The following is a 21,987-nucleotide window of genomic DNA, read 5'->3' as shown; positions in this document are numbered from 1 at the left end:
GATGCAAAAAGCTTTATAAATATACTGCTAAAAATCGTCTTTGAAGACTTCCCCATCTTTCCTGTCTCTCCAAGAAAAGCTTCTAAGGAGACTGCAAGATTTTCAAACACTCAAAGAAGGTCAACAGGAAAAAATGGAGAATGAAGCTCCAGCATGAAGGGCACTCAGCTGAGAATTCCCTGTCCCCATCTATAAACCTATCAGTCTAGAAAACGTCAGTTCGGATGTGCTAGCTCATCTCTCACGTTGTGTTAGATCACGCAGGAAAACAGGTCCCAGATGCCTTGGGCCTAAATCATGTATGTCGCTAGAGCTGTAAACCCTTAAGCTGCCTTTGGAAATGAAATGGGAGCTCGTGAGGAAAACCAGGGAGGGCATGGTTTCACATCATTTTAAGCTGATCTAAATCCAAATCCTCATGGTGTCGTTCTGCTGCCATCCTCGCTTGGTGGGTGCTCAGGGAGGTCTCCTGGGGATGGGCAGCTTGGGCAGTCCAGAGGAAAATGCCATTTGATGATGAGCATCACGAAATTGTAACCTGGACATGTACCATGTTGTTTTAGAGGTTGAGGAAGATCCAGTTTATTCTTCAGGAGGAAAACCTATGCTTGTAACTGGAAACTTTCTTCTTCAGAAATTATGACAGCCAAGAATATCAAAGTTAGCAAACTATTTGCTGAGGGTAATTTGCAACCAATGTTTGAAAAGAACACCCACTTTCTGAAATCATAAACCATTAATATCAAATCGAGATAGTTCTCTAAAATTTTGTGATGAGCCATGAGGCCTATGAATACTTTACGACCATTTCCTGAAAGTATGTACACCAGGATACTAGGAAGCTACCATAATTTCAAAATCATAAACCTCTGTTTCTGCATAACATGAAGAAATCATTAACTTCTCTTTACTGGACGGTGCGCTGTTGTATTGCACAGAATACTGGATTTTCTGAATAGCTGAGAAACATAATACTGATTTTTTTCCGAATATTTGAAAAACACAAGAGTTGAAAGAAGAGTTCAGTTTGCCTAGAATAGCAGCAAAATACCATGTCATCTTATTTTAGGAATTACAGGTACATTTCTGCCTTGGTAAAGAAGTAATCGAAAAGCTATCTTTTCTGGTAAAACAACTAAGATCTAGCTACTGTGACTCTTTCTGCAAGCCAATCTTTTCTACAGTGTAGCTCCGCAAAGTAGAGATTACATGAACTATGCTTTTCATCAAATATGCTATGGCCATAAACTCTCTATTTTTTCCAGAAATGATTACTCCTGAGAGTGAATAGTCCAGGGAAGGATATATGCAGGGCAGGACATGAGAAAAAAGGTTTTCTATGTTCATTCATAGATAGTGTGAGTTTTTACAGGATGCACAGCTAGAATGCAATGCAGCAAGCTACTTGCTACCCATCTATCCAGGGGTGTGAGCTAGTTGTCTAATTACCTAGTGAAAATAGCCTGAACCTTGTAAAGACTTGGGGTGTTCCTCCTTCATCTCACATCTGAGGCTACTGCTATTAAATTGAGTATGTCTGCAATCCACAAGGAGATAAAGAAAAATACATTTTGACAGACGAGGTTTTTAAAATGATGAAGTCATAGGAAGGAAAGAGGGTACAGTTCCTGAGGCAGAGCCTAAAAATAGCAATTTAGATTTTGACTCCAGAAGAGCATTAAATACATCTTTAATTTTAACCAGATGTGTGTTTCCGTCTTGATTCAACGCAATGTTTAAGCATAAAGCACACGCTTAACCAGGATTTAAAAATATGCCCTTAGAGTTAAGCACGTACGTGTGTGCTTAAGAACGCAGGGATAGAGCTGCTCACGTGCCCACGTCTGAGCATGCATTTAAGTGCCTTCCTGTCATTGTGCATAAGAAAATTGAGTGTTTTGTTACAGCAAAGGCTGCTCCGCTGCCACAGAAAGCACTGCAGTGGTCTGAAGACATCTGCTTAGAGTGCGTGTTTCATTGCAACCCTCTGAAGTAAAGCCTGGGGTGGGGAAAATAGATGGGAGGAAGCAAGCATCTGTTTTCATATCTGAATGCATTCCTACAAGTAGATAGGGTTTTTTTTTTTCCCTCCAATTTCAAATCCTGAAAAAGCGGCCTACGAAAGGAGAACCTCACTGCAGCAGCCAGCTGCGAGAGCAAAGGGTTTCGAGGAGCGGAGGAGACATCCTGCGAGGAAAACGGAGCGAGGCAGGACGCCCGCTCAGGCCACGGCTGCAGAAACAGCGCCGTGTTTGATGGGACCTCCGAGGACATTGGGCGAGTAGTAGTGGCAGCGGACACCGTGCAAAGTGGGAAATCGAAAACTCAGCGCAGCCACGCAAAGTCACTCTTGTCAGCAGGGATGGTGATGCTGGTAACCACGGACGGATGCTTCAAAGTTGACAGCAATAAGCTGCTGAGCTGACTTGAAGTTTAACCAGGGGAGAGTTGGTAGAGCGAGACTGCAGGACATGAGAATATAATCCTCCCGCATTACATGTTCATCCACATGACACAATAGTGGGAGAGTTTCCAAGGTACTTATTAGCCAAAAGTGAGAATGTTGGCCAGATGGTTTGTTTGGATTCCGAATAGTCAAGAGGCTCAGACCTGTGATTTATTGTAGGTGCAGGAAGATATGTGGTTACAATAGACTTCGCTGCTGTTGTTTGGTCAGCAATGGCTGCATGTTCATGCTGCTCTTGCCTTACTAAATCCAGATGCTTTGGGCGAAATGGTGGACTTACCAGAAGCCAAAACAGCAGTAGCCAAAGGCAGCTAAACAGATTGTCTTGCAGCTCTCTGAACTGCCTCACTGGTCATCGGAATATCTACTGCCAAATTCGATGTAGCATTTTCCTTCATGTTACTAGCAAGAACAGTTAGTTTAAATCAAGAATCCAGAAAATAGCCCAAAACGTACTTCCTGAAAGCTGGGACATGGCCTCGATGCAGTTCTTCCCCAAACATTTTGGCCTTATATGGAAGATTTCATGGGGATTTTATTTTTTCATTAACTGTACCAGAATGAAAAAAAATCTTACATTTGTAATATATAGCTGGCTTACATATGCTCATTTAATACTTAACTCTGAGGGCCTGTTCGTATTAAAAAAAAAAAAAAAAAAAATTACAAAGCTTCCCAGCAGAGTCCTTTTTTGTTCTCAGGTCACTTCACTGATTTAGTCCCGATACCTGCTTTTCCTGGCCCAAGCTTTCTGAACTGGAGAATAACTCGCTAAAACATTCTGACCACCTTTGTAGTAGGAAGCACAATATTGTTTGTGGAGTCCCAGTTTTTCCACAGAGTACTTAAAAAAAAAAAAAAAATCACTGAAAGCTGTTCTATTGCCTTTGAAAATATCCAAAATGTGATGAGAAAAATGCATATATATATTTACTCCTCAAGCATATGAATTGCCTCTGAGGACTGTTGTTTTCAAGAATGCTAGCAGCTGTCAGACTGATCCCTTTCCTTGCAAATATATGCTTATTGCGACATTGCACAAATAAGTGCACGGATAGCGTGCGTGAAGTGCTAAGATCCTGATTTGGCAGCATTTGAAATCCAGCGGACACTCACATTTCACAGGCATGGATTGCCATGTACACGACGTCCTGTAAGAGCAGAACATGTAATCAGGGGTAATTTACAGGAAACAAGGTACAAAAGCACAGCTAAATCCCATTGTTGTCGAGGTTAGATGGAAGGTGGCATTTTGGTACACTTTGTAGATGATTTTCAAAATAGAGGCATTATTTCAAACTGGTCTCCCACAAAATCAGCTCACATTTACAGGACTTTTGAAGGCAAGATCAGACCTCCATGAAAATGAGAAGCTATTCTATTACATAATGTTGACAAGCTAAATTTAAATTTTTAACATCAACCTGCTTGAACAGTGCTTCCATTTTTCTATTTTCCTATAATAGACTTTCTTATATTTTTATGAGAAGTTACTTAAATTGTTTCTACAGGCATCTTTAATTTCCAGCAGTGTTCTCAAGATAAACTACTTATCTGTCACTGCAATGACCTCCCAGAAATCTTCCTTTTGCCTTCAACTATATTCACCATTTCCTTCAACTAAGGAAAATTCATTTATGATGAGCAAAAGCATGTTCCAGATGAATTCCTGTGTTTTATTTGATATTTTTGTTGTATTACATAAAAATTTGTCAGCCCCTGATTACCTTAATTCATGATGCAAGTAATTCTAAGTGATTGGAAAAATGCAGATGATCTAATGCAATGGTTGTCTTCACTTTTCTTACTGTCATTTTTTGTTTGTTTGGAAAAGGTACTGAGGTGAGGCTGATCAGGCCGCCATTCCCCGGATCCTCCCTCTTGCTTTTCTCAAGGACAGGGGTGACATTTGCTCTCTTCCAGTCCTCAGGCACCTCTCCTGATGGCTCTGGTCTCAGGGGCCTGGGATTCCTGAAAGCAAGTCTCACCTGTAAAAACTGAGGCAAAAAGGCATTTTCCATGTCCTTTGTCGCCAGGGCCCCTGCCCCATTCACCAGCAGACCCACATCTTTCCTCGTCTTCCTTTTGCTGATGATGTACCTGTAGAAGCCCTTCTTGCTGGCGCTTGAGGTTCCTCACTGGATTCAACTCCAGAGGGGCTTTGGCTTTCCTAACCCTACACCTGCATGCTCGGGCAGCATCTCTGTCTTCCCCCTGGGTCACCTGCCCCTGCTTTCATCTCTTCTACACTTCCTTTCTGCGTGCAAGTTTAGCCAGCAGCTCCTTGTTCACCCGTGCTGGCCTCCTGTCACTCCTGACCAGCTTCCCACACGTCAGGGTGGACCGTTCTTGAGCTTGGAGGAGGGGAACCTTGGAAAAAATCAACCAGCTAAAAACTTCCAGACTAATGACTTGATATGTCGGTAACATGAAGATGACCCAGACCCCTTGATTTGCATGCACTGGCCTGTTTGGGCCATAATTAGATCACCCAAGTTGTGCCATTGCTCCCTGAAGAACACTTAACATTTTAGATACGCATTTGACTGAGCATCTGCTATGGTGTCCTAAATCAGGTGTTGCCTGATTCAGGCCAGTGCTAGGTGGTTTCCCACTCTACACACAGAAACACTCTCCTGTAGAGATGCCCATTCTCCCTTTGCCGTCAGCACAAAGCCACAGATGTCTTAAGCTCTCCGATTTTTTTTCCAAAAGCTTTTAAAACCATCAACAGAACACTCTAATGACTATTCTTCTAACAACTCTCACACTTCTTGGGAGGCAAAATACAGTGTGTGATTGTTTATGCAATATTTATTATTAGAAAATTTTTTATTCAGTTAATCTGTGAAAGACTATCACACATACCCCGTTTGCAATTTCAGTTGTGTTGCTAATTTTGACTGGTTACATGTATCTGGTATCATCTTTTTTCTTCCTGACTGGACAAATGAAGAGTTCCAACCTCAATTTAATATGGAATATGGTTCCCCTCCAAAAGAAGTTGAAACCAGTTTTCCATAAAAAACAATTTTAGTAGAATTTTTTTCCCCTCATATTCATCCCAGACCAATCAATTTAATTTTGACCAAATGCTAATGGATTTTTTGGCAGTTTTCACATAGCTATTCTCTCTGCTTTTTCCAGCTGATATGGCAACTCCACCTAGCTAAAGAGAGATAGATTGATATAATCAAACCCCTGATGACCATGTCAGAGAAACAGTGGTAAAATTATGAGTTGATTGATGGGAAAGCAGGCCTTTGCCTATATCTAGAAATAATGTACCTATGTCTCCAGGTCACAGTATTTAAATAAAACCTGAGATTTTCTCTGTATTAAGTACAGATATATGTTTTTTAAAAAAGTCAGGCAATATCTTAGGCTGTTCCCAGAAAACTGTGTGGTACATTTGAAACAAAGGTTGAAATTTCTAGCATTCACTTTGCGGCTTAATAAAAAGGGCTTAATATGGAAATGAAACAAATCTAGCATTAGAAAAATAAGCAGAATCAAAATCCATTTAACTGAAACCTGAAGCTCTTTCTATTTGAATCATAATACACTTACAGTAGCAGCTTCAATAAAAACTGTCCTTGTCAGAGATAGCCCTTTATTCTTTCTTCTATATCTCTTGTCAAGTAGCTAATTCAAGTAGCTAATTGTGCAAATAACTAATCCAGCCACCATGTATTCTTTTTATTATTTTCTTCTTCATCCCTTTTCTATTCTTATTCCTATGTATTTTTATATCATCTTTTAATTAGATTATAGGGACAAGCAATGTATGTCAGCACATAGATCCCAGAACCAAGGATCTCTAATGGTCTTCTACACATCTGGGATCTATTAATAAATGTTTTTATTAACAACATGATATTTTCTCCAACAATATAGAGCCTTCAAGTAATATTCAGTATGTTAAATAATACCATTTGAGTGAATACTGTATTAAATCTTATAAACTCTCTAAAAGAGTCCCTGCACATGATGTATGAGCCAAGAAAATGCCATCTATCTTGGCATTTTCTAAGCAAGCTCTATAAAACGTTGTGAACTTTCTCCTTGGCCTTAGATAGTTTAAAATCATTTTTCTTCCAAAAACTATGAGGTTGGAGGCTGTGTAAAAGAGGAATAAGACAGAAAACAATTCTGGTTGTCATAGCCTGACTTCAGCTGGGTCAAACTACCTGAAAACTCTTACAGACCTACTCAAAACTATTTGGTGGTTTATCTCGCACACAGTCTAGAAGAAGAGCTGAGCAACTATTTTTATGACACTTGGCCTTGAGTACAAACATATCACCTCCAAAGAGTTAGCCATCAGGTTTTTAAATCACTTAGCCACACAGCAGCTGCACGCTTGTGTTCTTCCATGAGGAGCGTCGCTTAGAAAGAAGTTCCCCCTTTTTGCAAGTGGAGAACAAGCGTATTCAATTTCAGTGAAAACAAGTAACCAAGCTTTCCTTGTTCTATGAAATTCTAGGAAGGAAGGATACAGAAAGAAAATCCCAAAGTGGATATATTTTCTTTATCATTCTTCCACTATTGATTCAGCAAAGCTGCTGCTGTGGGAACTGTGACACTTGTTCCATCTCTAAACGCATTCGCTGCGGTACCTCACCACCGCCCGGCTACCGCGTGCTTACAGGTGCCGAGGGCCTGAGCCCAGGTTTCTTATCCCAGCTGTTCTTTTAGTGTTTCTTTAGAAGACTTTTTTCTTGATTTAGATTGTTTGAAAGGTAGCAGTATGTATCTGTTCTGTAGATACTGAGAAAAAACATAATTTTTTGAAATATTGAAATAAATTCATGTTTCATTTTGTGACACTTGGGAAATGGCTGTCAACACTCCCATTGATTATTGCCACAAGATGCCAAAATCTTCCATAACACTCATCCCTGCCTTAGATGTCGACGTGATTCAAGGTCCAAGTGTCTCCTAGTGTCGCCTAGAAAAACATCTGTAAAATTCAGTATCTGCTAGAATCAATGAAAAGCCTTCTGAATCTTAAGCCTCCGTTCACATGGTATTATTTATGCGCCAAAAATAGGTTTGTAACAACAGCAATATGACGGGTGGAATTTGCAAGCTTTGCCCTACCTCTGCACAGATGAAATAAATATTAGTCCAACGCCAGAAATATAGACAGAACTGCTAATGAGAATGAATTCATAGAAATTTAAATGATCACATCTGAGATAGAAGCGGCACTTAAAGACTTTAATGTGCTCAATCTGGGGATGATCTCCAGCCCCGAATACTTAAAGAGCTGGCATAGTAAGTCATCAGCCCACCAATCAAGGAGCGCAGACATATTACTGAAGCATGCCGAATGTAGTCATCTTTTGAGAAAATGGGAGGAAAGCTACCTTAGCAGCCACTGAACCATTAGCTAGATTTTAATATAAAAGCTTAAGAATAAATTTTGAAGAACAGAATGATTAAGCACAGAGACATAAATGGGAGAATGGTTTATGAAAGACAGATCGTGTTCAAAAGATCCAATGTTTTCCTCTGATAGGAAACCCTACGGTTTAAGCAACCTAGATCTAATGCAATTGGACTTTAAGTATTTGATATAGTTACACATAGAAAGTATTAGTTACCTTGAAAAACCATGATATTTAACCAAAGAGGAGATGGCAGTAAGCTTTTTTCCAAAAAGATTAGTGGAAGGTAACCCATAGTGTTCATCGTCTAACAGAGCCATGCAGAAGTTGGACATCCCGTCCAGCCTGGGCGGCTAGGGAAGCCTCCGGAGAGCGATTCTGCACAGCTATTGCCGGTACCTCTGCGAGATTTGAGGATCCACATCTGGTCAGCTAACAACAGGCAAAGTGAGTGTCTCAGTTTGGTAATCACAACAAAAAGGAATCAGTTAGAAATAACACAGGAGAAAGTTATACTACTCAGTTCCAGGATAAATATCAGTTACCAGTACGATACTGCTGTAGGAGAACAAAGTGATCCAGGGATGCATCAGGCAGGTTATTTCTAGCAGATGTTGGCAAGTATCAATTTCAGTGTACAAGATGTGACGAGGGCCTCATATGGAAGACTGTATTTAATTCTAGTCAACTTGCTCAGAAAAGATGAATTCAAGATGAAAAAATGCAGAGAAGGGCTACTAAGAGGAGAACGGATTATCTATCCTGTTGGGAACTTATCTTCTATCCTAGCAAAATCATTAGTGTTATTACCTATAAACACATCCATAAGTAAACAAGGGAAAGAGCACTACCTAAGGTAAAGGATGATACTAGAACCAAAAATACAGTCATGCTCTAAAAATATCTTTTAATTCCTGCTGTAAATAATCAAAGGACTGAGTTTCTGAAGCACACTTCCAAAACAGACCAGTACGGTTAAAATCCCATGTAGTTTTAAGGCGAGCTCACATCTTTATGGAATAAACTACATGGTGTGTTCTTCTGGTGCAGTAGAGGGCTGATCAAGAAATTTTACATTCCATATTTGAATAGAAAATGTAAAATAGAATTAAAATAGTTGTTGAAATTTTAATATAACAAGAATAAGGGCATTAAAAGTTTCCCAAAAACATTCAGAGTTAACCTTTTCAAATATACTGTTTATGAAAAGTTACATTATCTCATTGCTCAAAGCTTTTTCCTTTACTTAGAAAATACCATTTGTCTTCAAACATCACAATTGAATTATATTTAAGCCAGTAATTCTGGTATCCATATAATTATATTTATGACTACTCACAAATTCTGTTCTTTCCTCTAATTTGAAAAAGAAAGAAAGCCCAAAGGAAGAAGAAGAAAAAAAAACCACTAGTCTTTCACAGAGTTCATCTCAAAGCCCGGACCCTTCACATATATTTTTTCTTTCTGCCTTATAGAATAACTAGCTCCTATGAAACAGGCATCTTAGGTGCAGGGGCTTGTTCCGAACATCTCCTACCTTCATTGATCAGTTTTGTGAGGAAAGCCAAAAATTATTATATTATTGTAAGCAGAATATTTTGCTGTACTTTAGTCATTAGAAATAGACAAAGGGAGTAGACAAGCAGTAATATTTATAGCTTTACTAGCTTATCAGTAAGCTATGATATAGCTCCAAATCACATTATCCTATCTCTTCTTGAAGAAAAAAAGAAGTGTTTTAAAAAACCATTTTCAGTGGAAAAACACTTTGTTCCCCAGATGTTGCTTCTTTAGGAAATATTAAAGAGATCTTCTGAAATCTTTATAAGAAATTGCTGTTCCAGTGCTCAACCACTCTCGCAGCACAAAAGCGTTTTCTTGCATTCAGACGGGATTTCCTGCGTTTCAGTTGCCTCTCGCCCATCACCAGGCACTGCTGAGAAGGTCCTGGCCCCACCCTCCTTACACCCCCAGACAGCAGACGCTAATGAGCATTGGCAAGACCCCCTGAGCCTTCCCGTCTCCAGGGTGGACGGTCCCAGCTCTCCCAGCCTCTCCTTGTATGCGAGATGCTCCAGTCCCCTCACCATCTTCATGGCCCTCCACTGGACACGCTCCAGTAGGGCCATGTCGGTCCTGTCCTGGGGAGCTGAATTTCCATAACCACCTACATATGCCCAGTTACTTGGGTGAAGTAAACTGACAGAACTAACTCAGCTGTAGTTTGACTCGATTTTTTTTCCCCCCCCACATGAAAAGCTTAGAAAACCAAATACCACCCCTGCAAAAAACTCCAACCCCCAAATACCTGGATTCAAACCTCATTAGAATTAAAAGCAGTGTAGAGGATGATGTTTGAATGGAATAATTATTTCTTAAAAAGGAATTTTGTACGATAAAGTTCACTTGTGTTGTCTTTCCTCAGTTACAGAAGTTAACTGTAGAGTCCTATTCAGAAGCAAGTATCTCCTGCTGAGCACTGACCACCGCTGCTGCCACGAACACGAGCGAGGCTCACCACACTTGTGTTTCAGGCTGGATCACTGAGCCAGCACGCAGGTAAGGCTGTATAATTTAGGAAATTCATCTTCAGAAAGGTCCAAAAAAGATAACCCCAAAAAACTGAAATTGTGAAGGGTAGCAGCAAGAGAAAGCCCTCTGCCCCTGCCGAGCTCACCCAAACAGCACGCTTGCAGAACACATGCAGGCACGGATTTTCACTGCAAATGTGCAACAAAACAAATACCTCAGATACCACAGCATTGTCCTCTCAGCATTTCTCCCCAGACTCTCAAGCCATCAGCTCCAAAACCAGGCATATTTGAAAATAGAAGAAAGGTGAAGGCACAATTTTTGTTTCTGTGGATGGGCTGGGCATAAGGAGACTGCAAGGCACTCAGGAACCGCAAAACATCAAACTTTTGTCAGAAAAAGGGATGATTAGGTGAGCGAGCTGCATTGGTATCACAGCTATCATCATCTCCCAAGTGTCACGAGCCAGCTAAGGGCTCAGTCTCTGCTTGCTGGATGTCATGTACTATAGAAAATGTGTCGCAACTGCAATTCTGAGTGTACACTCAGAACCTCAGTTACCAAGGTTAACTAAAAATTATTTTTGTTTTGCACCCACCCTCCCTGCCCTGTACCTTCCCCTCAGGAAAGCACAAAATCCTACGATATTCCTACTGATATTGGTCAGTCCATAATATTCACATTTTACACTACATTCCCATCATTCACATTTTTCAGTCCTCAGACCTCATCTTGCAATGGAGACTGCTTGCGACAGAAAACACTGTGTATCAGCCATTCGATAGTCAGCACTAATTTCCATAACTAGACTGTTTGCTGAAACGGCCGACAACGACGCACTGGTTTGTGCGACCTCCTCTGCTCAGCGTGCACTGGAATCCCACTCGAGGAAGGGTACAAACACCTCAGCTTGAAAGAAGTAAGGTCCAGGCCTTGATAACTGTTTATTATCACACTTTTAAACCTAATCTCCAACCACAACCCAAAAATTCAGGTACAGCCTTCTGGAAGGAACACGTCCTGTTTGAGCAGAGGGGACTATCCAGGGGTACTGAAGAACAGGAAGGGAAGTAGGTTTTTCCTTTGTTATTAAAGAAACACACTGGTAAAGGTACAAGAAAACATAATACATTTCAACTGCAGAAGTTGAAATGAAAGAAGCAGAGTAATGTCAAGAGAAAAATTTGGCAAAGAAACATCAACCGTAGAGCACTGAAGTGTCACTACAGTTAAAACGAGGCACCAGAGGTACACGGTGATGGACGTGCAATGTCCCCACTCTCCTGAGAGCAGCATGCTTTTCTCACTGGCTCACAGACCTCTAAGCTGAGATCTAGGCAAGATTTTTTAGTTTAAAGCCTATTTATCCCCAAAGTCAGCAGAAAAAATTCACAGTGATTTAACTCGCTACAGCACAGGCCTCCTGTGCAGCTCCGGGGTGGCTCGTAGGAAATATCCCTCAATGTCTCATTTAGTCCTACCCCAAACGCCTACCTCCCGTTCATCCTCTCTGCCACTAAAGTCTGCAGCACCGTTTTTGAGGTTCCTCACAAGGAATACTTTGGTTCTTCTTTCTTTGTCCCCAGAATTTTTACCACAGGAAAGTTTTAAGCCCTTACTTAAATCTCCCATTAATTCTAATGAGAGTTTTGACACAAAGACTTTGGGATTAAATTACTAAAAGTATTTACCATTTACACAGCATACTACAGATTCAAAACTCCTTGCAAATGCAAATTAACCAATGTATCCTTGTGAAGGAAAAGACTCCTATAACTGTGTTTTCCGTAAGTATAAAATAAACTGCAAGCTATAGAAAATATATATATGTGTAACTATATAATTAACGCTCAGAAACAGTTACCAATGTTGCAAAGGCAAGCACTTTCAACCTTAGTTCTGCCCCCTTGTTTTTTGCCCAATTTCCTGAATGAAGCAGAATATAACAAAAAGAAACACAAAGGGGTACATTAGAGGCTTCATAAAAATAATACAGCTTATTGATGTGCTTCATGTTTCCATGGTGGTGGCGGGAAGAGAGCCGAGCAGTTCAGTGCGTTGGGTTTTTTTGTTTATTCTGTAGATTTTATTAAGTACAACTTTGGTCTGTCCCTACATCATCACAAAACCTAATATGGCAGCTCTGGATTACATCCCTTTGATCAAGATTAGCAAGGAGGCGAAGATAGTCAGACTAGCTTGGTCTAGCCCGGTTGTCTCAACCACTAGCTCACTGTCTTCTTCATGGAAGCGACGAGTTCAGATGTGATACAGCTTAATACGGCTCCACCAGCCCACAGAGCACGGGCTGGGAATCCCTGCATTAGATTATTTTAGAGGTAACTCATCAGTTCTCTTCTTATTTCTCACCTTGTGAAAACTTCTTACTTCTGATTTTTTGTTCTGGTGGTTTAGCATTCAGTATCTGAAATACCGGTATGAATAAACCGAGGTGTTACATCTTACAGATGTGTGTGGTCTACAGTCCTTCACCCCTTTTCAGCTTTAAAATGGTAAATAAGTGAAGAAAAAAGAAAAAAAAGAAACCCAAATGAAAGGTGTTATCCTTGGGCAGAACACAGATACGTTCCAGATTCAGCGCCAAAAATCCCCAGTTTTTGAAAATTGGCTATCACTACAAATCACTTAGAGCAAATTCAAGCAAAGAAAGGCAACATCTATGGAAGTAGTCATTAGCAATAACTTTGTGGTTTCCTCCTTGTTCCTTTAAAAATGACTCACCAGCAAGAACTCAAAGACCTCTGTCGTAATTATTGTCCTGGCTCTAATGTGGGTCTTTTTATCTGCTCCCGCAGAGTCGCTACGTGGGGATTTGCTGAGGAGCAGATCCGTGCCCGTCTCCCTCTGCTCCCAGGTGGCCAGCGCTGTGCCAGGAGGAGGAGGAAGCCCCGGAGCGAGGCCGGGAACATCCTGGGAAACTGCAAACCCAGCACTGGCGAGTTCAGATGTGCATTCTACGTTGCCCATGCAACTCTACCAGACGCGTGGACGTACGGGCAGCAGTTGCCCTTCCACTAGCACCACTTGCACTGTTGGACAGGACAGCATCAACACTGCAGCCAACTTCAATATAACTTTACGACACGGGCATTAAATACCTTATCACATGCCATTTTTCCAGTGGCCCCTGTTTTGCCGCTGTCGTTTGGTGCGTGGTGCTAAGACTCGTTAACGGCCCAGCCTGCGGGCTGGGGAGGCCACGCAGCCAGAATGAGCACTTGCCACACGGGCTCTTCTGTGGCACTAGTTACTGTAACGACACAGGGCTTCATAGCATTAACTGATTTGTTTTCAAAATACCCTGGTAAAATTTCCAGACTTCATCTGCAAATCCGTAAAGAGTATCTACTGAACATGTGCCTATTAAAACTTTTTGACAGGCCATGTGATATGGCCAGATTTTGTTGGATTTTCATAGGAATGAGAAAGGGTGCATATATAGCCCAAAACCTGAACGAAATGCAGCCTAGCACTTTGTTATCCTGCTGTTAAAGGCCACAGCTAGGGCGAAAAAAATCTTTAGAGACATATAGTTAACAGACACATTCAGGAACCTAAAGATGTGAATTTTTGTTAACACTCTTACTTGTAACACTGCTTATCATGTTAACGGAGCAATTCAACTAATACTGCGTAACTCTGAATTGTTTCACATATCTTCTGAGGTGGTAAAAGACCCAACTGCCAATAGCTCCGGCTGGCCCGCAACAACATCTGCACTTGTGAATCGTCAATACAAAATTCTGTGGCACGTTGAAAACTGAACATATGGGGACAGTATAAAATACAGTGGATTAAATCTCAAAATAAATAATACTGGGGCCAGTATGGCAGTTGTGTTATTCCTTTTCCCATTTAATTTAAAAACAAAAAAACAAAACCCATTATTAAGTGCGGCTTCTGCATTAATTTTCAGTCTGCCGACCTAGCGTGCTCCAGAAAGACAGGGTCTTGCTACAGAAACTAGCTTCACTTTTGTTGCTATGTGTGAAGTCTTACATGTCACTGTGAATTTACATTTTATGTTTTATTAACATTTCACTGCTGTGAGGTGAATAATTATATTTACACTACTTTCAGGGAAAATAGAGGTATTTATTATATTATTTTAATACAACCAATGTTTCTGTTATTGCTAATATTAAAAATGGATTTAATTATGACTTGATTAATCCAAAACTAAAACATGGTTGAAATCTGAACAGGCCAGGCACAAATCAGGTGTAATTTACATCCCTAATTATTATATTAACAATTTCTTTCTTCTGCAACGCTGAAATGACATGCCCAGTGCAATCATGAAGAGCACCAGCAGGCCAGGAAACGTAGCAGTCTCAAGTAAGGTACGCACTGCATTGAAATATCTAAGCACAACAGATAGAAGTTATACCAATGAAACTAAACCAATGAAACCTTTAGAAAATGCAAAATTGGACTTGGAGAACTCTGTAGGCTTTTAATCTGCAGAGATTCCCTTATACTCTGGGGAAAATGGTCCTGTAGGAGAATTCATGAATCTCCGTCTGTGACAAACCACCACCAGAGCAAGAACCGGCCAGCACAAAACAGACCACAAGCATCAGGAGCATTTGCTCTCTTTTTCCCATCTGCCTCCGTGTTCATGCCCTCATGAACATCACCCAAACCAGGGTGGTCACAAGACCATCCTGCTCGCAGTCTAATCTGTTCATGTTTCATTTCTTCAGGGATATCCATAGATCCTGAACACACTACTGGTTTAAATAATTAAATAAATCCTCATCTCTCATCTGCGGGACTTATTTTTCCCCTCTGATTTTCTCTGTATTTACTTTTTTTCTGTTATTATTACTAGACATCTGCATTTCAAACAATAAGTATTCTGGCACAGGAACTGTCTTTTCTTTGTACAATGTATGGTGCTAAGACCGCTGTTGGTGCCAAAGGAATCGTAATTCATAGATAAAAATCTTCAATAATACAGGGAAATGACTGTGTTTTGCATCCTACCAGACAGCTGAGTTCCGTGACACACAAGCCTCCGGGACAGAGGAAACCGGGATCACTCACCAGCGAAGCCTTAGCTCTTCCCTATTTACGCGACCATCAGCTGTCCCAAACGTGCGGTCACACTGCCTTTGCAACCTGAGGAACAGGTAGCTACAGCACGTTTCTAACACACTGTCTTTACTAAGGAAAATTTGCATCCCGGGAGCTACAGTAAAGGAGCTATATAGGTCCGTTTTAGACATGTCGCGCTCCTGATGTGACATCGTGGTGGCACAGCCTCCTCCAGGCTGCCAGAGCTGGGCAGTTGCCTCTACCGAACGGGCAGCCGTACACCTGCAGGGACCACCGCGAGCGCAGGTCCTCTGCCGAGGCCACGATGCACCCGGACACAGGAAGCCCTGGGAGACGCTGGTGGACCCCTCCTGGGTCTGCTGGTGGCCTTCAGGAAGCTGCCCCCAGCCCCACAGACTGTCCAGCTCTCCCTACAGCACATTTTTCAATGCCACGGTCTCCTGCGCGACGTCATTACTCACCGGGAGGCCTAGCTCACAGCCAGTTTTGAAGGAGCTCGTAAGCCTCTACCAAGAGCAAATCCTTCTCTCCTCGCACCACACCCAGACGGGGAGAGCGAGTCAGATCATAGAGCAATACCTCTAGCGTTACAGCAGCTTTCTCCAAGGCAACCGGGCCGCTCTCCTCCCACTGGCAGGTCTGCTTGCAGTGGTAACATCGGCACAGCTGACTCCACTCTTCACTAACTCTAGTTTTTAGCCCTGAAATCACCTGGCTCCACCAGCTGCTCCCCACATGCCTTCAGCTAGCCAGTGACTTGCACAGCTGCAGCAGGTTTGTGCCCTCCTCATAACCCAGCCAAAGTCAAAAGCGCCTACCAAAGGCAGGCAGCATCGCCCAGCAGAGCTTTTTCCATCAGTGACGGGATTTGGCCTTCCAGCAAGCACATCCAGACTACCTGACCATCTGCCAAGCGGCACCATTGCTATCTGGGACCTTTCACCACTGTGGATCAAATTGACTCAGTTACCTACCGTTTGGAGCTCATGATCCGTGAAGATTCATCTAATCTTTCATTTCTTTCTCCTGAAGCCTTTCCATCGCCATTCAGGGGAAGCTTCATTACTCCATCAGCTGGTGGGGCAACAGACCTGAGGAGCAGCAGACAATGCACATGCTAAGACCAGGCCTTTTCACAGCCAGCCCCCATCCAAACCCCAGCCTATGTAAGGTGTGGGGCACTCCTGGAGGGGAGGAGAGACTGCTCTCAGGGCCCTGACAGCACCAATAAGCCTTAATCGCCCTGACCAGCCTCACCTGAGTCACCCACCCCCAACCTCTGCCTGCCCAGAAGCTGCATTTAGGCTCAGGCCCCAGTCCTTCCCCGAGCTGCACCAAAGGCATGCCTGTGCCCAGCCCTATCCCCTGCTGTTCCTGAATTGTTATTTGGATTTCCCAGGCGGACCTCAGACCTGACTCATCACCTTGCCTTTGTCTGAGGATTGCTGGGCTGTCAGGGGAGCCGTGGCCATCACCACTGCTCTGCTGGCCCCGCTCCGGTGCTGGGGGCTGCACCATGCCAGCGAGGACACGGCCGTGCTGGGCTCCCTGCGGCTCCCCGCTGGCCTTCCAACACGGAGCAGCCCAGCTCTTCCTGCTACCTGACATCTACTTTTCTCTGCAACGGTGCTTTCAAAACAACATCTAACACAATGAGTGCAGATGAAGTATGCGCAGCTAGTTCCCCGTGGCTATTAATGGTTTTGCTCAGGAACAGTTGTAACAGTATTTCATAGTTTCAAGGTTCTGAGTCCCATTAAACTCCATATTCTGGTCATTTAAGCACTTGTTGAAGACAAGTCGAAGTTGATATGCTGATAGTGCTAAGTAATAATGACTGTGCACACTGTCCCCTAAATGTTCCCATCAGTTCCCTGAGGCCCAAATCCCTGACTGCCCACATTATCTGTGCCTTGGACCTCTTTGGCACCCAAAGCATCCCATGATGTCTGTATTGCCTGGGTGACCTACACCCGCAAGGACCACTGACAACTCTGTACCTCCCATGCGGTATCACCCATATTACTGTACCTTCGCTCTGTGCGGCAGGGCCTGTGAAGAAATTCCTTCTTCCAAATTCTTCCAAAACGTCACGACCCAGCGAGAAGACGGAGCCCTTGCAGCAGTGGATGTCACCTCGTTTTGGGGAGATGCCTGCGCCAACCTCCTCTGTGGGAAAAACACACAACAGCTTTGAAAGCGATGCTGAAACCAGGGGCTTGTTAGCCTGCCGCGCTGACAAAATCCAGGCTGCTCGTGCTCAAGGAACAGCCACAGAAAACGGCACTGCTAACCCCAGCACAACGTGCCACGGAGCCCTTGGCAGAGGCACCAAACCTGAAGCTGCATTCGGAGGAACAAGCCTCCCTGCTCCCTGGGAACAGGAGAAAAGGGAAGACACCAGGGGTGCTACCTGAGACTCCGGCTTTGCTTCCAAAGAGGATGGTGGCTCAGTTAAAAATGCGATGAGCAGATGAATGCTCTCTTCATAAGAAATAATGAGAAATGGGACCACCAGTGGCTTTGGAGTTTCTGAGGGAAGATGCTATCGGGTATCAGCAGTTCTGACTCCAGAACCCAAACTCATCCTGCAGCTGAAGCGGGAGTCCGTCGCACTGCCAGAGCAGGTATCCTCCCACTGATTTAAAACAGCCTCTAAGTTGGCATGGGCATCCCACGTCCCAGGCAGCCCGTTTCGCCCTCCTGCCTCTCAGTGGCCTTTAAGAGCAAGCTGGAACATGGCCCGTATTCATATTCCCATGTGAAATATTCCCTGTTGGTTGCTCTGGTCTTCAGTGGAAAGCCGGGTCTGGAGCACTGTGAAGTGAGGACCAGCACTCCATAACTGCTAAAGCTTCCACTAGTGCGTTACCCATCACGGGGAAGAGGGTATTTCCAAGCCTAGGAGGGGACGGGGGGATGTACGGGCCACTGGAAGCGAGGCCCAGGCATCTGCCTCGGCAAGGATGGCTGCCGCGGCCACGCGCGCGTTTGTGTCGGTGTGCGTCTGTGTGCGGCCATCCCCCCCAAGCCGAGCACGGGGAGCACGTTCCCTAGGACTTCTTGGAGCTCAAAGCCCGGGGAAGGACTGGATTAAGGAGGGCGCTGTGGAGGGAGGGGTGAGGTGTGGGCCAGGCTGGCCCCCGGGCCGCTACGCAGGGCCACAACAGCGGGAGGAGGCTCTCCAGAGAGGAGGGCAGACCTGAGAGGGCCGGGTGGAAATCACCCGAGGAACGGAGGGGAAGGAGCGTGAAGAGGGATTGAAATCTCAAAGCCGGGTCTAAGCGCAAGGTCTAAGAGGTGCCTGGGGGGGGGACTCACTTTTCCGGAGGGCTTTCGCTGGAGCTCTGCCGAAGCTCCGAGGCCGCGAAGGCCGGAGGGGCTCTGCACGGCCGCCCAGGGCCCGGCCTCCCTCCAGCCCTTTCCGAGCCGTCCTGGAGCCGCCCGCAGCGCATCCAGCCGCCACCCGGCACGTCTCCACGGCTCGGCCGAGCTCCTGAGGGGCCTCGACCGCGGGAGCAGGGACGAGGGGCAGCGTGGCGGACCGCAGGCGGTCGCGCCCAGCGCCAGGTAGGCACCTCCGCGCGCCCCGGTACCTTCGCTCCCAGGCGTGCCATTCCCTGGCTGCAAAAAATTCAAGTTTTGGTACCTCTGCTCTCCCGTCACCGCCGTTAGGGGTTTGGGCTCTACCTCCCGGCCCAGGGGCAGGACCCTCGCCCGCCCTGCGGAGCCCGAGGAGGGGAGGCGGCGGGGCCCTGCTGCCCCAACCAGCCTCCCGCTCCGGGTCTGCTTCCCCCACCGCCCGCCCGCTCCAGAGCGGGGCCTCCGTCCCCCCTGCTGCCACCCTGGACTGGTGCCCCCCACCCGCAGGGCCTCCTTCCCGGGGAGGGGGGGGGCTCTCGCCGCGTCCTGCACCCCCTCGCCCTCCCGGCCCTTCCCCCGCGTTCACACGTGCGGTTCAATTTTCCAGAGCTGCTTTTTGCACGTCGCCCGGATTACGTGCTCGGGTGGCGCTTGAAATAAATTAAAAAAAGGCAAAAAGGGGAAGCACAGACCCCCCCCCCCCCCGGGCAGCCCGGCACCGGGGGCCCTCGGCGATGCGGCCCGGCGGCGCGCACAAAGCGCGGGGGGGTAGAGGGGGGGGGCTTGGAGCACGCCTGCGCGGGGCAGCGCGGCCCCTCCATCTTGCGCGCCCGCGGGGTCGCTCGCTCGCTCGCTCCGTCCGTCCGCCGGTGGGTCCGCGGGTCGCCCGGCGCGCGCCGCCCCCCTCGTCACAGCGCGCGAGCGCGGCGCTTTATAAGGGGCGCGGCGTTGCCCGGATGTGAGCGGATTACGATGTGCCTGCCCGGGAAGCACGGCGCTGCGCGCGGCTCCGCGGGGGAGGCCGCGCTGGCGGCGCGGTGAGCGCGGGGCGAGCTCGGGGCGGCGGCTGCTGCTGCGCTGCGCTGCGCGGGGGCCTTTCCCTCCCTTTTCCTTTTTTTTTTTTTTCCCCTTTTTTTTTAAAATTAATTAATTTTTTCGCTCGGCGCCGAGGGCGCAGCCCCCGCGTGTCACGCACCATGTGTCTGTAAAAACAATAGGGGAAAAGTTGCTGCCGCGCCGGCCGCTCTTCGCCTCTCCGCGCGGCCCGGCGGTGCGGCCGCCCCGGGACCGGCCGCGGCTGCGGAGGGCGCACGTGTGAGATAATAAAGCACTTTGGCAGAAGATTCCTCCTTTTATTTTTAATTTTTTCCTCTTTTTTTTTTTTCTCCCTTGGAATATTGAGCATATTTGTGGCCATTTAAGGTAAAGTTGCAATTTGCTGTTAGAGTAACTTGTATGCTTTTTTCTTTTTTTAATCGTTGATCCCGATGTGTTGTTTGAAAAGAGGTGCAACTTAATTCAGTGTGTAAATGCAAATAGGAAATACACTGTATCTGTGCACACCCACTTGCTCGTGTGTATAAATACATATTATATATATCTCTACCCAGTGTAACTACATGTGTGAGTTACACAGTAACGTGCAAACGAGGAGTGCGGTAACTCGGGGCTTTCATTTCCTACTGGAAAACGAAGCCGAAGTAGTTTTCGCGGAGCGCGTTCGGCCTGCGAGAGCGAAACGTAAAATAAAAGTATACCGTGCTGGGGGGGGGGGGGGGCTGGCATCGTCCCCACAAACTTGAGCGTGGAGCAAATCAAAGGGCCGATTTTGCAAAGTTTGCAGCGATACTGCGAATTGAAAAGCTCGGTTCGGAAATCCAGCTTCAGGCACCGGTGGTTGGGGGGGGGGGGGGGGGGGAACCGACACAAACAGCCCAAAACAAAGCAGAATTAAAAGGCAGAAAGGAAGGAGTGGAGAATACGGGGGGAAATAGTGTTCCTCTTGGCAGAGCCGCGCGTCACGTGCGCCCGCAGCCCCGTATAAACTTGCCCGGCCATGTGTATGTGCGCGAGCTGCGGAAATTTAAAGTATAATCGGCGCAAAAGTGCGGCGCGGGCGGCGGCGGCCCCGGCGCGGCGGCGGCGGCGGCGGCGGCTCCGGTACGGCGGCGCCCGGCTGCGCGGCGCTGCGCGGCGCTGCGCGGTGCGGTGCGGTGCGGTGCGGTGCGGGGGGCGGGCGCGGAGCTGCGCGCGCCGCTCCCCCCCCCCCCCCCGTCCGCGCTCGGCGGCGGCGGCGGCTCCGCGCGGGGCGGCCCCGGGGCGCGGCGGCGGCGGCGGCGGCGGCTCCGCGCGGGCGGTGGGTAGCGGCGCGGCGCGGAGCGGAGCGGAGCGGAGGGGCCCCGCCGCCGCCCCCCCGCCCTGCCCTGCCCTGCCCTGCGCTGCCCTCCCCGCCCGCGGCGCGCGGGAGCCGCCGGCCGCGCACAGGCCCGAGCCGCCGGGCGCGGGCTGGTGTCATTAAGCGCCCTGCTCGCCGCAAATTAGCAGCGGGGCTAATTGCGCGGGGCTGCCGGCGGCTCCCCGCGGCGCCGGGCGCCGCTCCGCCCCGCGGCTCGGCACCTTTTTTCCATCGTGATTCTCCTGATTTTTCGCTGCTGTCTTTCAGCGCTACTTTGCGTGGAAGAAGGCGAAGGGAAAAAGTTGGGAGCGGATGGCTGTAGTTTCCTCTCTGGGATCCTCATTCATTGCTCGCTGAACCTCCTGTTGCATAAATGATGCTCCGGGAGCGAGGCTTTCTCCTTTTTTTGCTCCTTCGGATCTGGGTTTAGAGCGGATGTTACCGGGTTTCGATCGCCTCTTTGGAAATACAATATCGCTTTTTTTTGTTGTTGTTTTTGCTGCCCCTCCATCTTTTTTCCCTCCCTTCTTCTCAGCCACCCACCCCCGCCCCCACCCCCAAACCCGCTTGTGCTTCCTGCAAGGCTCGGGACTGGGTTTCTGATTGCGGTTATTTCCATGTTTCTAGGTTTGTGTGATTTTGCTAAAATGCATCACCAACAGCGAATGGCTGCCTTAGGGACGGACAAAGAACTGAGTGATTTACTGGATTTCAGTGCGGTAAGAAACAACGGTGGAAATTAACAACAGCTGTAA

At 46.4% G+C, this 21,987-nt stretch overlaps 1 protein-coding gene and 1 long non-coding RNA gene across 19 annotated transcripts in view; one reads left to right on the top strand and one right to left on the bottom strand.

Annotated features, from left to right (window-relative positions):
- The window catches only part of LOC135325127 (uncharacterized), a 64,747-nt gene extending 44,944 nt beyond the window's left edge, over nucleotides 1-19,803 (bottom strand). For all 5 annotated transcript variants that reach the window (XR_010386320.1, XR_010386318.1, XR_010386317.1 and 2 more), the window contains exons 1-3: nucleotides 18,796-19,803; nucleotides 17,506-17,643; nucleotides 16,449-16,565 (exon numbers count right to left, since the gene is read on the bottom strand). This is a non-coding gene — a long non-coding RNA (uncharacterized LOC135325127). The remainder of the gene's footprint in view (nucleotides 1-16,448; nucleotides 16,566-17,505; nucleotides 17,644-18,795) is intronic.
- LOC135325126 (transcription factor 4) overlaps nucleotides 19,777-21,987 on the top strand; it is a 208,706-nt gene continuing 206,495 nt past the window's right edge. For 6 of the 14 annotated variants that reach the window (XM_064502722.1, XM_064502724.1, XM_064502723.1 and 3 more), the window contains exon 1: nucleotides 21,299-21,951. In XM_064502722.1, the coding sequence (XP_064358792.1) occupies nucleotides 21,850-21,951 (102 nt within the window). In that variant the 5' untranslated portion in view covers nucleotides 21,299-21,849. Of the gene's footprint in view, nucleotides 20,260-20,852; nucleotides 20,998-21,107; nucleotides 21,194-21,297; nucleotides 21,952-21,987 lie in introns of those variants that run through there. The other 8 variants (XM_064502725.1, XM_064502719.1, XM_064502715.1 and 5 more) reach the window with 7 other exon arrangements.

This window comes from Dromaius novaehollandiae, chromosome Z (genome assembly GCF_036370855.1).
Source record: "Dromaius novaehollandiae isolate bDroNov1 chromosome Z, bDroNov1.hap1, whole genome shotgun sequence".
NCBI classification, from domain to species: domain Eukaryota; kingdom Metazoa; phylum Chordata; class Aves; order Casuariiformes; family Dromaiidae; genus Dromaius; species Dromaius novaehollandiae.
This window is presented reverse-complemented; position numbering and strand designations above follow the sequence as displayed.